We start from the raw sequence: 15,625 nt of genomic DNA, 5'->3' as shown, positions 1-15,625 counted from the left end.
AGCTGTTTCATGGTTTCCAGTTAGTTTGTGTTTCTTTGTTAAAATTTTGGTCCCGACTGTTGAAACAGTGATGTGTGAATAACAAATTTGCAAAACCTGATGCAATCACATAATTAGACAAGTTGACTAACTTATATTGTAGTTACACTAATTATTTCTCACAACTCTAGAACACTCAAATCCTGTGAGGAGTTAATCTTCTGACACTCTTATTTTATTTTGAAGGTTAAACACCCGTGGTTTTCCGGTTCTAGTGCCGCTGTCTGACTTCGCCGCCGTCCACTCGGGGAAGCTGAGAGGGAGGGTCGCTTACTCACAACTCAGACCGACTGAAGTTAGTTCGATCGTTTGCATGAGGCTGTATTTGGCGGGCGGTGCTTCCCGTGTCAGAGCCGCTGGAGGAATAAAAAGCGTGTGGGTCGTTTTTTGTTTAAAATGAAATCATTACAATCCACTGCTAGCATCTAATACGAGCACTTATTTTCAACCCTGTTACCCTACATATAAAACTAACATTACAAATATGTGTTTAAAAAATATAAAATATTATTAAAAACATTTCTGTGGTTCTGAGTAGTTATTTGTTACAGTTATGTCTTAATCTATAAATAAAAGTATTATATCTATTTTAAACAGACAATCGTAAAAGCTTTTTTCTTAGCTATTGCATTTTTAATAACTTAAATTATAATTTGAATTGTATATTTACGCAAAGATTTAAAAAGAAATATCGAAATTACAAACAAAATAAACATGTGTAACCATTGTAAAGTTGGGTAAAGTTTTAAAAAGCTTCTGAAAGTCTTCTGTGAAACTGAATGAGTGTTCAGTGTGATGGCGACTATCTTTAACAATCAAAAATGTATTAAACTGTATTTTTTTTTAAACTACGACAGGGGTGTGAACCGAAATTACAATAACTTTAAGATAAACTCTTGACTTTTTGCTGTATTTACATAAGTTTTACACCTGATAAAGTGTCTTTAACTAAACTTTTACATTTTTAATTTTTGTTTGGGTTCTTAGAAAGGTTTTCACTCAGTTAAGACCTTGATGGCTAGTGGGTTCTGATTTTGGACTCAACTATGAAGATAAAATATATGTCAAACAATGGCAAAAATAAAGTCTCTGGCAAGATGGAAGAACAAACAGGTGAACAGTAGAGGGCTTAAAAATTCTCATGAATAAATTAATATATAACATATTTAAAAGGGAGCAAATGCCGATTAAAACTTTGTACTACAACTAAATCTATCTTCGCAAATCAAAAATGTTAAAAAAATAAATAAAAAAAATCTCCTTGGAAAGGTCACGTGTTTAATACAGAAATGGTCTTCCAACACAATGAAAGCACAAAAGTAGAACGTGTGAATAAGCTAAGGAGACATTTTTATTATTAATATTAGTATTTGGCTCACAGGGCCTCGTCTTGCTCTGCATGTTTGTTTTGCAGCTTCGTTACTTACTAATCACGGGTTTTATCAGCTCCCAGAAGTTTCAGGATGTCTGATTCCAGGCCGGGAAGTGGAGCTCGATTTAGACCGGTCTCACGGGAATATTATAGGGGACGGTTCAAAGTCTACATCCCTCCCTCTCTGCCTCTTTCTGCTCTCAGTCAGAGGCATCTGGAATCGCTGCGGATCGGAATCCTTTTCTCTTTTTTATTTGTTTCAGGCGTCAAAAGAGGGCAGGGATGCCTGTTTGTGAAGTGAGTGAAAAGGATCCACGAAGCTTTTCACTCAGTGGAGGAAAACTTTGAACTGGAACTGGGATACTTGGAAGATAATTTGGATTTCTTTAGGATAAAATAGTTTTTCTATGGTAATTTCACAACACGTTTAAAGCTGCTAGAAGCGTGAATAATCCACAGGCTACCTCAGGAGGTCCGGTGTCCTCTCTACAGAGATATTATGTGCGCACTGGAGTGATTTTTCCCCTCTCTGGATCCAGGGATTTGTTTTTTATTTTTCTAGTGAGAGCAGAGCTGAGCTGAGGGCAGAGGGGAGCTAAATGCGGCTGACTGGCGACCCTGCACCGGGAACCATGAACAGCAGCGGGTCTGGCAACTTTCTGCTGGTCCCCATACCGGAGTACCCCCTGCTGGACTGCGTGCCCAACAAGACGGTGAAGATTGTGGTGCTGGGAGCGAGCAACGTCGGAAAAACCGGTACGGGGAGAAATGGAGGGGGGATTATACAGGTTGAATTGTGAAATTAGGATTCAAATGAATGCGGGAAGTTTTGCACGGGAACTAAAGCTGATTTGACGCATTGTGTGGAATTAATCTTGGAAAACTGTGGCTGGGATTTCTTGGATTTTAACATGATGACTATGACCAACCCTGCATGGTCCGTTCTAATTAAAATATCCTGATTAATTAAGGTAGAAATATTTGCAAATGCCTACTGAAAATGCATACCGGTAATGATCGCCAGGGGGCGACAAATCGTGCAATTAGTGCATCTTAGGCAAATGTATTTTTATGTTTCTGTTAAAAGTGCAGGAGATACTAATTAACATAAGGATCCACTATATAGCGAAATCTGTGTGTGCCAGATTTAGGCACACACTCTAATATTCGTTTGCATTGCCTGGCATGTTGATGGCATTAACAGGTGGCAAAATCAAAATAAACATAGAAAATATGTATACCACTGTCCATGTATTTATTCATTTGCATCAGTTAATGAAGCTATGTTTTTCTATTTATAGTAAGATTAGTTTAAAAAAAATTTTTTTAAATATATTTTAGGAAGTAGTGCTTGGTTGTGAGTTCAAACTCTTATTTTGAAAAGTCAAAAATGGGGAGTAATCCCCTCAAAGTAACCTATCAAAACAGCTTAATATTGGCACTGAGTATAGTCTTCAAAGTAAATGTATCTATTTATTGCTATAATGTAACCATCTGAGTGAGACCCTTCAGAATAAAAGTATCCAACATGAGGAAAGGAAAGACTATAAATGGCAGCTTCTGTTCGATTGTTTTATTTTAGATTTCAGGAATCGTTAAGCACACGGCGGCTTCTCAGAATACGTTCGATGTCCTGCCGTCAGAAAGAGTAGCACTGGCTCTCAGTAACAGACTAAACAGATCAGCCAGGGGAGCAGCAGAGAGTAAGCCTCAGTACAAGAGGCTCATTTATCTCACTGGAGGTAAGAGACTGAGCTACAGTTATAATAAAGCTCAGATTGGAACATGAGAGCGAGAAGGCTGCAGAAAGCGAAGGAAGAGCTAAAAGATTCCCACAGAAATCATCAGTTCATCAGTTAGTAGTAAACATTCAAAGTAGCTGTGGCCCACATGATGCACCCTAATGATGCTGCTGTGATATCACCAAGAGAGCCTTAACTTGAGTTTATAACTTGCACTTTTATGATGCATCGGTGTCATGAACCACAGTTGTGGTGTTAAAAGACAAAAACATTTTACCTGACACAAAAGGCGTAATGTAAGACGCAACCTGGTTGCATTATGGGAAATGTAGGAACCAGGATTTGTGCAGCCTGTTCATTTCACCTTTTATCAGACAACGCATGGATGCTGTAGAAATCGAAGAAGTCTTTACATGGTTAGGGCAGCACTGGGTGTTGAAGAAAACTCACATATATGCATTAACACAAATGCAGTCGTGTGAAAAATGAGTTTCATAGGAGTTTATGCATGCCTGTGGAAAAACAAAGTAGACTGCATGATTTAATAGCTTGTGGCATTTAGCAGCAATAACACAAAGTTATTGTTTGTTGACTCTATCTCTCCAACTGGAAGAATTGTGACTGACTCTTCTCTGCAAGGATTCGTTCATGCACAGCTCTCTTAAGGTCTCATCACAGCATTTCTGCCAGGTTGAGGTCTGGACTTTGCTTTCTTTTCTTTTTCAGCCATTCTGTTGTAGATTTGCGGCTGTGTTTAGGTCCTGTTGCGTGACCTGATTTGGCCCAAGCTTTAGCTGTGGGCCAGATGGCCTCACATTCGACCCTTTGGTATACAGAGGAGTCATGATTGACTCAGTGATCCTGTGGCTGCAAAACAAGCGCAAATCATCGCGCTTGACAGCTGTTATGGGATGTTTGTGCTGATAGGCTGTGTTTGGCTTTCTCCAAGCGTGGTTCTGTGCATTGCGGGCAAACACCTAAACTTTGATCTCGCCTGTCCAAAGGACTTTGTTTCAGAAGTCTTTTGTTTTTCAGAAGAAACTTTGCAAACCAAAGCTGTGCTGCCACATTCTTTTTAGAGAGAAGACACTTTCTCCTTTTAAACCTTTCAAACCGTCTGTACTCATTCAGTCTTTTTCTAATTGTACTGTCTATACTTTACATGCCTCAGTTAGCATAAATGTTAGACTCGGTTAGCATAAATGTTGGACTCTGAGATGGACCTCTGTGCTTTTTTTTTTCTTCTTCAGTTTCTCTGAGCAAAGAATCAGTGCACACACCAACTAATAAAGCTTTCTTTCAGTTTTAACCTTTTGATTAGTATTGGTCCTTTAATTTCATGCCTTTCTCTGAAATAAGAACAACAGTTGTTATTATGATGCTACAAGTTATTTCTTGAGGCGTGTGGACCATTATTATGTTGCTTATATCTCTTGTGAGTCCTTTATTGTTTTAAATCCAGGCACTGAATCACTCCAGTGACCTTTTTATATGTATTATTCATCTGTTGGTAGCCTACAGAAAGATAAACCTTTCCTTTGATGGAGAGGTGGATGAGGCAATCATTTACCAATAGAAGATGATTCAAATTCTGAGTATTGGTGAATCATTTCTCCCTTCAGACTTTAATATCTAAACAAAACAGTCCCAAAGTCTTGAAAATCAAACTTATGCACTCGGGGAAAGTGTTAAATAGATCAGTAGGTTACTGCAGGGCATTTGGGTTTTCTGTAATAGAGGTTTTGATTCTGCCCTACAAACTCTGTGCTCATTCTTCTTGTTACTTTTTATTCTTCTTTTGCATCCCTAATTTTTCTTTTTGTTTCTTTTTAGCTTTGATTGTTAGGTTTCTGACCAAGAGGTTCATTGGTGATTATGAAGCAAACACAGGTGAGTTTCTGCACATCTGACTGTACTCATTGACTGAGTGGCCTCTGTAAAAGTCCACTGTTATAGAAAAAAAAGTTGATCCGTTCATCAGTCTGGCTCAATCTCTCTGTCTGCAGGGGCACTCTACTCCCGAAAGGTCATGCTGGATGGTGAGGAAGTGTCGCTTCAGATCCAGGATACACCCTGTGTCGCTCTGCAGGTAAACGGGGGACCGTAGCCATGTCGTCATCCTGGAGATTAGCTTGCATTATGAATTGGAAACTGTAAGCCACCATCAGGAAACGAAGGCAGCGGCTTTAACTGAGACCTGTTATTGATTAGGTTGTAATTATTGTCACTTATTATGATTATGAGGTGGCAGGCTGTTGTGGATGTGTATCGTTCTTCCACGTGCTACCGAGGCCACTGTTTGGCTATCTCAGGTACAGAAGCCCCGCCTACCTTCTCTTCAAATGTTTTATTTACAAAGGGGAACAAATCAGAAAAAAGCTGATGATGATGATGCACATATAATTATATCCTAAAAGTGTGTTGTTTTATTTCTAAGCTTTTGTACCGTTATGATTAGAATTACCCGCCTCTGTGCACATAGTTATAGATTAATTTGCCAATAACATGACTGACATTTGTTCTTTTCCTTTGTTTTTTTAAAATATCCTGTAGATATAACAATAATATGCCGTTGTGAACTTCCTTGACCGTGATAATTTGGAAGTGAAAATCTGATACTGTGCTAGCTTTAATTTGTGGGGTTAAAAAGTTCCAAAGGGATATCTCTTTCTTGCATCATTGCCTAATTTAGTAAAATTCTTACTTCCCAAAGTCCCCAAATATTCCCATTAAAAAAAAAAAAAGAAGTTATCTCAAAGCCATTTTAGGAAAGTATTGAAGTATGAGGAAGTACTTCAAATACAATCTCCTCACACATGATGAGTTTAATGAGTGCAACGTGCCACACAGCTTATCCTGCTCAACAGTCAGCCTGTTTACAAAACCAAGCTTCAGAGCTGCTCATTTCCTACACAGGGGGAGATAACAGAGGGCAAGGAGGTCTCTCCTGGCAGGCTGGACCACCTCTCAGAGATTAGACAGAAATAACTGACGTGTGAGAGAAGCATGAGTGTTCAATGTGTGTGTCGAGGTCAAGCATTTAAGGGGTTTATCGTAACCTTTAATTGGGTGTTTTCTAAAATTTGGTGTTTAAAAAGCAAATAAAGGAAACACACTTTGCTTGGTAAATTTGTAGGTAGAGTTCAGATAAGAAAATAAATTGGGTGGCCTGATGGATTGAGTTCAAAGTCAGAAACAGCTGGCACGTGTCCATAAGGAGGCATTAGTCATGGCAATGAACCTTTCCAGTACAATTACTATGTGCTTGGCCACTTTGTTCCACTCTGAACAGGAAAATCACTGTGGATGGGTTTTAAACAATCATATCATCACAGGTGTGAAATAGTTATATTTGTTTGTGTTGGGCATGATTTTTTTGTTTTTGGTCTGACGTGTTGCATGCAATTCTGCAGCACGTACAGTTGTGTTCAGAAATCCACTCATCATGAGCATATGCAAGAATGTCACTGTAACTTTGGTCTTTTAATGAACTTTGAACTGTACTTTTTCCAGGCTGGAATGATTGTACCACATATTTAATGACTTTTAACAACAAGAACTAGGTGTACAAATCTGAATTTATTGTAGACTTTCTCTGAACCACACATTCTCAAATATATACAAACATTCACGTGACTAACTTGACAAGACAACGGCCTTTTGACTTGTTGTTAGTGATGATTGACTACAACTAGTTCTTTCCCTTTGTCAGCATAAAAAGGATTTGTTTTACAGCACTCATTGGACTGAGCAACAGTCAGAACAATGGGAGAGTTCAAGGAAGATCTAAGAAGAAGATTTATAAATTTGCACAGGTTGGGAAGGTCTCTTGGAGCCATTTCTAAACAACTGTATATTCCAGGATCATCAATTCAAACAACTGTACAAGTTATTTGGATGTGTCAACACTTTGCCAGGGTCTAGAAAAAGATCCAAGCAATCATCCTCAAATGACAGGAAACTAGTTCAGATGTTCAGAAAAAATCGAGGGACCATGAAGGCTGCCATGAACTGGAACTGCTGGAACACAAACATCACTGTCCATGGTCAAGTCAGTTTTACATCGCCATGGACAATTTTGCAGCTGCCCAAATATCAAATACCTTCTGGAGAAAAGTTTTATCATCAGATGATATAGAAATTGACGAGACAAAAATTGAGCTGTTTGGACACAATGACATAAGGAATGTACGAAAGAGTAAAGGTGAGGCTTTTAAACCTAAGGACACTGTGGTAGCTGCCACACATGGTGGTGGTAGCATCATGGTCTGGGGCTGTTTTGCTGCCAGCGGTACTGAGACATTGTACAACAATAAATTAAATAACAACAGAGGAGTACTACCGCCAAGTTCTTCAACGCCATAAAAAATGAACAACTAGATATTTGAAACTTGGACATTCATGCTCTGAGCAGAACAATGATTCCAAACACACATCAAAATTTGTTTTCATGGATAAAGCAGGCTAACATTAAACTTCTGAAATAGCCTTGCAGCAGCCCGACCTAAACCAAGTTTGTGGATTATGCTTAAAAGCCGCGTCTGTGCCATCAAACCAACCAATTTAACTGAACTCTACGAAATCTGCCAAGAAGATTGGTCAAAAATCCAGAAAGAGTTATGCCACAAATTTGTTGACAAAGTGTCTGGTTGACATACAATTTGCTAGAGACACCTTTAACCAAGTATTAATGGGGGTGAGTGCATATTTTTGAGGCTGTATCCATATAGAAGCGAAAAAACGAGAAAAGATAGATAACACAAACAGACAAAACTTAGGCCATGCAAACAAACTGAAAAAAGGGGCTTGAAGGAGCAGTCTATGATTGGAAATCTGGATCTATTGCAGCAAAACTAAATGCACAGTAGGGGAGACTGAAAGACGAAGCCACTGCCTCCCATTCTACTTATAGAAACTCTAGCAATGAGAAGTAAGCCTGCAGTCTGAGAGTGCGAAGTTCTCTATTACTCTAGGATTGCATGGTACTGCAAGTTCTTCAAGATACGATGGTTCCTGATTATTCAGAACTTTGTGTGAAGGAGAATTTCAAATTCAGTTCTAGATTTGAATATGATCCCCCTTTCTAGTACCTGTTAGCAGAACTACAGAATGTTACTGTGTGTTTTGCAGGATGATGCCGAGGGTCTGTACTGTCAGGAGCAGATCAACAGGTAAGACTGGAAACGCAGGAATATGAATTTGAATTAAATGTAGTGCATTATGCTAACCTCCACTATGATAACTGGACCTGCAGGTCAATCTACTGGGCGGATGGATATGTGCTGGTTTTCTCCATCACAGACCACAACAGCTACAGAACCATCCAGCCACTGTACCAGCATGTCAGACGTATACACCCCTCTGGAAACATACCGGTTATATTGGTTAGTTACACGATCATTAGAAACACCCTGAAAAAAAAAAAGAAAAGTGTGCGCATAAATTTATGCAACAACCTAGTGATTTTCTTTCAGTTATTTTATTTTAAATGTCTCTGTTTCTGTTCATTCGATCTTCAGTCCAAGACAGACCAGACAATACCAGACACCTACTAACCCCAATCCTATAATCTAATCTGTTGTGTCATCTGTAATCTGCTACAGGTTGGCAACAAAAGTGACCTGCTCCGAGCCCGACAAGTGCCTGCAGATGAAGGCGAGACGTTAGCAGCTTCATTAGGTGGGAGTTTCTTCTACTTCTGTACCACCAAACCTTTGCCCACTAATCAAAAGAGATATTTCTTCAAAAAGGAAGCCTGACTACTTCAGTTTGTAAGATAAGATAAGATAAGATAAGATAAGATAACCTTTATTAGTCCCACACGTGGGAAATTTGTTTTGTCACAGCAGGAAGTGGACAGTGCAAAAGTTATGAAGCAAAAATTAGAATAAAATAAAATAAGAATAAATACAGTACACAACTGTACAGAATAGAATAAAATAAAATACTATATACAGTAGAATAAAATAGAATAAAATATACAATGAGATAAAAATAGAGTACAAATGCTATATACAACTGAGTAAAAATACAACGATGCCAGAAAAGATTATTGCACATGTGGGCATTAATGTGTTAAAAATGTCCTCTACTAGCAATAAAATATATCACAAGGCTAAATGTTTAACACATAATATGTCCTAGTACTAAATGGTAAATGGACTGGTTCCTTTTACTCTACCAGAACACTTTATACAACATGTCTTATTCACTCATTCATACAAGCGCTTTTTCTATGCGCAAGTGCATCAGAGAGCAGCCTGGGGTTAGTATCTTGCCCGAGGATATTTTGGCATGCAGACTGGAGCAGCCCAGAATCAAACCACCAACCTTCTGAATAGTAAATGTCCTGCTCTACCTCTGGAGCTACAGCCACCATCGCATTCCACAATCCAGATCAACTCCACGATCGGGTGTATACGAAGTGTGACACACTGTGCTGCTTTAGGTTGTAATTCTGCTTAACATTAAACAAAGGAAGTTGTATGTTTGTGGTGATAAGAAGAGGCGAAAGTACTGAGGCAATCTCTGTTGACCAAGATGATTTCCAAATGACCTGCGGCTGTGTCCTCGGCACTGAAGGATCTGATGCATTCAAATTTTTTTTACCCTGGAAGTAGTTTAAACACCTTCAGAAAGAGAAAGTTATTTTAAAAAGCATGATAGATGGGAAGTATTAGATGTTCTCCTGTATGATCACCCAGGAGCTTCACTACAGTTCAGTCAGACCAGCAGATTCTAAGTGTTCACGATGATGATAATCATGGACTGTGTATGTGAACAATAAAATGACTTGCATTTAGGGATGGGTATCGTTTAGGTTTTATCCAATACCAGTACTAAACCGGTACTTTTGAAACGGTGCCGGTGCTTAAACGGTGCTCGAACCGGTGCTTAAAGAATGTAGAACACACACTTTGTCCAAAAACCTCTCATGTTTAGCTGGTTTTTTTGTTAAAAGATAACAATGTTAGCCTTTTCTGCAGCTATAGGGTATATATGGTCTCACTCTTGGCTGGAAGCAGTGCTTAAACAATGGAAAAAACACAAACTTTGTCCAAAAACCTCTCATGTTTAGCTGTTTTCCACTTTTTCTTTGGTCATTTTAGCCTTTTTGGCCAGGGTGAAGGGAGTATCTGCCGTCAAACAAGAAGACAGCCGCATGTAACTACAACGGTGTTTGCTAGTTCACCTTACATGCATTAATGTAATAACGTGGTTAGCCTACTCAACGTTAATTACACACGAACAACATGAAGCTACTCACGCAGAGGAGAACGGCTGCTGCTGCCATCATCATCCATCACCATTTCTGCTAAGCTGACAGGGCTAGGGGCCAGGACTCTACTCTTCGGGTTTTTGGGGGATGTTGCTAACTCCGGGTCTGATAACAGGCACCACACCCGCAGTAGATGTGCACGGTGTGAGGTCTCGCAGCAAGCTATCAAATACGGCGCGTTTCTCGGCTTTTAAAAAAAACGCTATGCGTCGCCAGGTGTTTCATCAGATTTGAGGAGTTACCTCCTTTGCACAGTATCACAGTATCGCCTTAAAGCACTTGTTGCAGGCTGCTGAGTTTGCAACTTTTGCTGTGAAGTACAGCCAGACTTTTGACCGCTTTGCCTTGGGCACTTTTAATCTGTAGCTCTGCTCTAAAAGAACGTACATACCTGGCCCCGCCTACTATCCTTGGAAACGTAAAATGATTGGCTAGAATCCAAAGTGTATGACATCTCAGTAAAAAAAAGCACCGAAATAAAGCACCAAATTGTGCTGCTTTTCGGTCTGGTTACTACCATTTATGTCAGAACCGGTGCCATAATGGCACCAGATACCGGTACCCATCCCTACTTGCATTAACAAAAAAAATGTGAGACTATAGGATGCTAATCTGTAAAATTGTCAGTGGAAAATGACAGATTTATTTTTTAAACAACTAATACTAACAGCTGGAAATCAGAGCTCCGATTTGCAGTGTTCCAAACACTCTTCCTCTTGGTTAGCATAGTGGAGCAGTTACCACTAGGAACGAGTTGAGAACTGGTTCCCAGTACAGTTCCTTGGAATTGTTAGTCTGTCTGCCTATTGATCACGTCTATCGGTTCTGCTTGCATTTGTGCTACAATCAGCTGATTTTCAGTTTGGTCTGGAGGAAAATAGTGGTGCAGTCTATCATCTACAGCATCGATATGGACGTTACTTTTTTTTTTTTATTGCACAAAAGGAGAAAAGTGTAATAGTAAAGTCCAAACTACATCCAGGACAAAAATGGCTGCATTATGTTCCTAACACAACTTTGGCTCTTTGCAAGCATTTGCACAGACAGCATGCTAATGCTAAGCTAACCAAAAACCCAGAGTTATTTTAAAGCTGAATGAATGCCAACCACAGCCCGGCAGTATCGATAATGGAGTCAGAATCACTAAATTCTTATCAATTCTCAACCCCAGCTGCCACACAGGAGTAACATCACCATCTGTCCTCTAAAAATCTTCATGTAGTTTCAAATTTAAAAAAAATTAATAGGATATGTTTATCTCTCTGTGGAGTCTAGAAAGTGCAACTAAGACCATTAAAAAACATAATTTCATATCACTACTGCGACTGAATTGTGAAGTAGACAACGGTAGCATAAATAAAAAATTTTTTTTTAACTAACTCATGTAATTTAGCGAGTGGATAAACAAAATACAATCCATTTATTAAGGCTGATAAGACTTCAAAATGCAAAGAAGTGCACCCCAGGTTCATAAAGAAACTGAGAGAGCAGAGATGATAAAAATACAAAAACTGATATTTTTAGCCAACCTCTTCTTTACCTTAAGTACAGGTTTTGTTTTATGTAAATAATTTCATGACCATGAATAAAAATCTTGACCCCTTTATTGATTTAACTTCTCAGACCTGTGAGTGTTGCCCAACCTTTATATACAGTATGTGATGTATCTTAACTATATACTGCATGATATCTAATGAATTACATTTCTGTGCTATAGATACGAGTCGCCCTAATCTGAATGTTACTTCTGCTCACAGGAGGAGTTTACTTTGAGGTCTCAGCCAGAGAAAACCACGAAGGAGTCCATGCTGCCTTCCTACATCTCTGTCAGGAGGTGGGACTTTTGTTTTTGCTGATGTTTGTTAGTCCAAAATGCTAGAATTTGACTTAGCTATCAGTGTATTCTGAGTCCAACCAACTATGTGGGACTTTCTGCTTTCTGTGAAAATGGATTTCATTTCCTCTTGATGCCCATAAATACAGAAAACACAGAAAAACCCTGTGTGTCTTTTTGGCCCAGAAAGGATCACTAAAAAGCCCATAATAGACTGGTTTGTATATTTGTTTTTTCTAGTGGAGTAATTTTTACCCAAGTAGTTTGTTTCATTTTGGGTATGTTTAGACTTTCTGCTTCCTTTTGTGGCGCTGCAGAGAGCAGATTCCCAAATGCTGGCTTGTTAAATCATTGTGTAAATCTGCAGTTCTCTGTAGCTTTTTGAGTCTTTCAGGTCATTGTTTTGGTTTTTAATTTCAGCTTTTATTAAATTTAAAGTTTGGTTTTACTGGTGTATTTTTTGGATAAGGTTTTTTTTTTTCCCTAATATAGACAACTCTTGTGAGATTTTACATGACAAGGCAGGAAGTGGTAGTGGTGATATAAGTCACTCACTTAATTCCGATGCAGTCTGGGAGAGTGGCTGTCAGATTGCAGGATATGAGATCTGTATGGGTGCTGCCAATTGTCACATAAGGAATGCATGAAAGTATTTCAGTGTTTTGAGCAGTAATAGCCCTTTGAAGGGAGTGAAAATAAGCAGAAAACACAATACTAACATTGTATCAAGCTTATATGGTGAACGGGCTGTTCCTCTACACTTACTGTGGAGGAACATCGTTATTCAGCCAGGTAACGTCAGGCTTACCCCACTTTTTGCTGGAATATATCGTCGTGGTAACTGCAAATATAACCTTCTAACCAATCAGTTCTCCAGAAAAGTGTCACTTTTCGTGAAAGCCCTCTGTGTGCTGACAGTAGAGTCTAAACCTTTTCTGTAGCGCCTAATATCTTTGTGTTTCCCTGATAAGCATTAGTAATAAATAAAGACTTTTAGACTTAACTTTATTCCTTTTTTTGTTTCGTTTTAACTGCAAAAATATTTACAACAATTTTATTGTCATAAGCCCTTAAATGTCATCTTAAAACAGGACACCTGTTTGAACTTCTGTCATTTTTTAACATAATCTAAGCCTTTGTTTGAATCCTCTCAGTGTAGAATATCATATATGGACTACATCTGAGCATTACTTCAGTGGAATATAAACCAGATTTGATTTCAGACATTCATTCAAACTTAATTTTCTTCCAGTACTGACTTGAATTAGTTTAGCAGGCATCAGTTTTAAATTGCAGCAAAGCTGACTTGTTCTCATATGTGATTACATTTTGGCAAGTCTGTCTGTCTTCTGTCCCGCAGGTGATCCGGGCACTGGGAGGAGGGAATGGGGAGAAGAGAAGAGGAGGACTCCACCTGGCCAGACCCAAATCTCCCAACATGCAGGAGCTGAAGAGGAGGTTCAGGCAGGTCCTCTCCTCCAAAGTCAAATCAGCCACAACCATCTGAGTGCAGGACAGGCTGAAAAATGACAACCTGCAGCCGGGCACGTGGCGGAAATAAGAGCTAAAACGCCAAAGAAAAAAAATATCACAAGAAGAGTTTTATGTTTGGAGATCTGGAGCCATTACTGGCATGAAAAGACATGGTGTGTGTGGTGATCAAAGCTTCTCGAAGAGCACAAGGAGTCCTGATCAGATGAATGAAACGTAAGCCTTTCTGGCAGACGAGCTCTTCTGGAAGAGCTCTGCGGTCAACACGACCTCTTTCCAGACTCGAGTACAGCAAAGACGCTGCCCAAAGCTGAAATGACAGATACAGCCAAACAAACAGCTTGTGTTGTATCAGAAACTTTGCATGTTTGTCATGAAAGGCAGCAGAACTTTCTGACACATTTATGTCTTATTTCTTTCCGGTTAAAAGCCACAAAGTGAATTAAACATACCAAAAAGGAGCGAAGACGCATCAGCTTTATGCAGTTTGTTTTACATGACTCAACATCTCTTATTTCATCTCTCAACTGTGTTACATTTTCATTGTTTTGTTTTGGGTTTTTCCTTTTGGTTTTTTTTTTACTTACTGGGGAATAAAATGTTACTCAAAACACATCGTTTTGTTTATTTTTCCCATCCTGGGGTCAATCCAGTTGAAAATGACGACATAGTTCAGTGTTTCCTGAAACCAAATATATGAGTCTCCTTTCTCTCTGAGACATGGTGTTCTGAACTAAAACAGGAAATGACCCGACAAGGCAGGCGTTCAAGGCTATAAGCTGAGACAAATGCTGGCATTTGACGGCAGGAAGGAAGTCCTTTTATAACAAAATAAACTCCTGATATTTATGGAAGATCAGTGCTGTCAATAATAAAACACACAAGCATGTTTTGTATTCAAGCAATATCTGTTATTTAGTTCATTTACTTGAACTTTGAACAGTAACTCCTTTTAAATTTAAAATATACAAGAAATCAGAGTATTTTCCATTTTATTAACTTTAAAAAATGGCGTAAATTAATTCATTTTCATTTTAGAATCAACTGAAAATGATCTTAAAACATGATAGTTCAGAAAAAATACACCTATTTCATAAGACAGGTGCACAGCAGAGGTTGTCTGTCATCTGTAAATAAAAATTTAAAAATCTCTTTTCCACGAGGGGGTAAATTTATAATGGGCCCAACAATACATACGGACACAAAAATAAAACCTGAGAGACTAAAGAATTCTGCATCATATGTAAGTTTATGTACTTTTGAAAAGTATGAATTTGAACGTTGGGTCCAGAGTTTGAACAACACAAAAAAATGGAATTAGAGTTGGGTTCCTTATGAATTGCCAGTTCAGATTTGTCTTAAAATCATATTTATTAAACTTATTACTTTTTAATATCTGCAGCTGTAAACTTCCCTAGAGTTCAGCTTTTCCAAAAATTAAGGCATTGCTTATCAGCACCACCATCACTCCCAACACTGTCATCACGGTCGTCTTATTATCATCTATATGGATATTTAATATAAATATGTGAAGCCATAAATATTATATGACTTATATCCACATAAAATACAAGAAATATGACTCAGTCTACCTCATTGACTCTGTACTTTGCCTGTGATTTTGACAGAGTGAATTTTTCCACTATAGCTCAGTCCACACAATCCAAACTCTAGGTGCGACTTCATGCTTAAGTGGCTCTAAGTGTGGAGAGTTTTTCATCTCTGCTGCTTTTAAACAACAAGGTTAAGGTGTTGTTTGAGTTTTATGTTGCTCCAGAGGATTTTTTCTTCCCACCAAGAAGGAATTTCTGGGCAAGTCCCAGCTATATGGTAACAAGAGACACTGTGAGAGCCGAACAGTCAGCAGG

At 38.7% G+C, this 15,625-nt stretch overlaps 1 protein-coding gene across 2 annotated transcripts; it reads left to right on the top strand.

The window, feature by feature from the left end:
* The first annotated feature begins 653 nt into the window (after positions 1-653).
* On the top strand, positions 654-14,361 carry rasl11a (RAS-like, family 11, member A). Of its 2 annotated transcripts, XM_039610120.1 has the most exons (9): positions 654-1,821; positions 1,974-2,167; positions 4,987-5,043; positions 5,160-5,242; positions 8,284-8,324; positions 8,408-8,537; positions 8,757-8,832; positions 12,190-12,266; positions 13,627-14,361. In XM_039610120.1, exons 2-9 carry the CDS (start codon positions 2,011-2,013, stop codon positions 13,771-13,773), a joined length of 768 nt encoding a protein of 255 aa, XP_039466054.1. In that variant the 5' UTR covers positions 654-1,821; positions 1,974-2,010; the 3' UTR covers positions 13,774-14,361. The 2 variants fall into 2 exon arrangements, with proteins under 2 accessions (XP_039466054.1, XP_031613231.1); XM_031757371.2 differs by having other exon boundaries at positions 655-2,167.
* The last annotated feature ends 1,264 nt before the right edge of the window (positions 14,362-15,625 follow it).

Source organism: Oreochromis aureus, linkage group 3, assembly GCF_013358895.1.
Source record: "Oreochromis aureus strain Israel breed Guangdong linkage group 3, ZZ_aureus, whole genome shotgun sequence".
Lineage (NCBI taxonomy): Eukaryota > Metazoa > Chordata > Actinopteri > Cichliformes > Cichlidae > Oreochromis > Oreochromis aureus.
The sequence above is the reverse complement of the archived record's forward strand: the minus strand, read 5'-3'. Positions and strand labels throughout refer to the sequence as shown.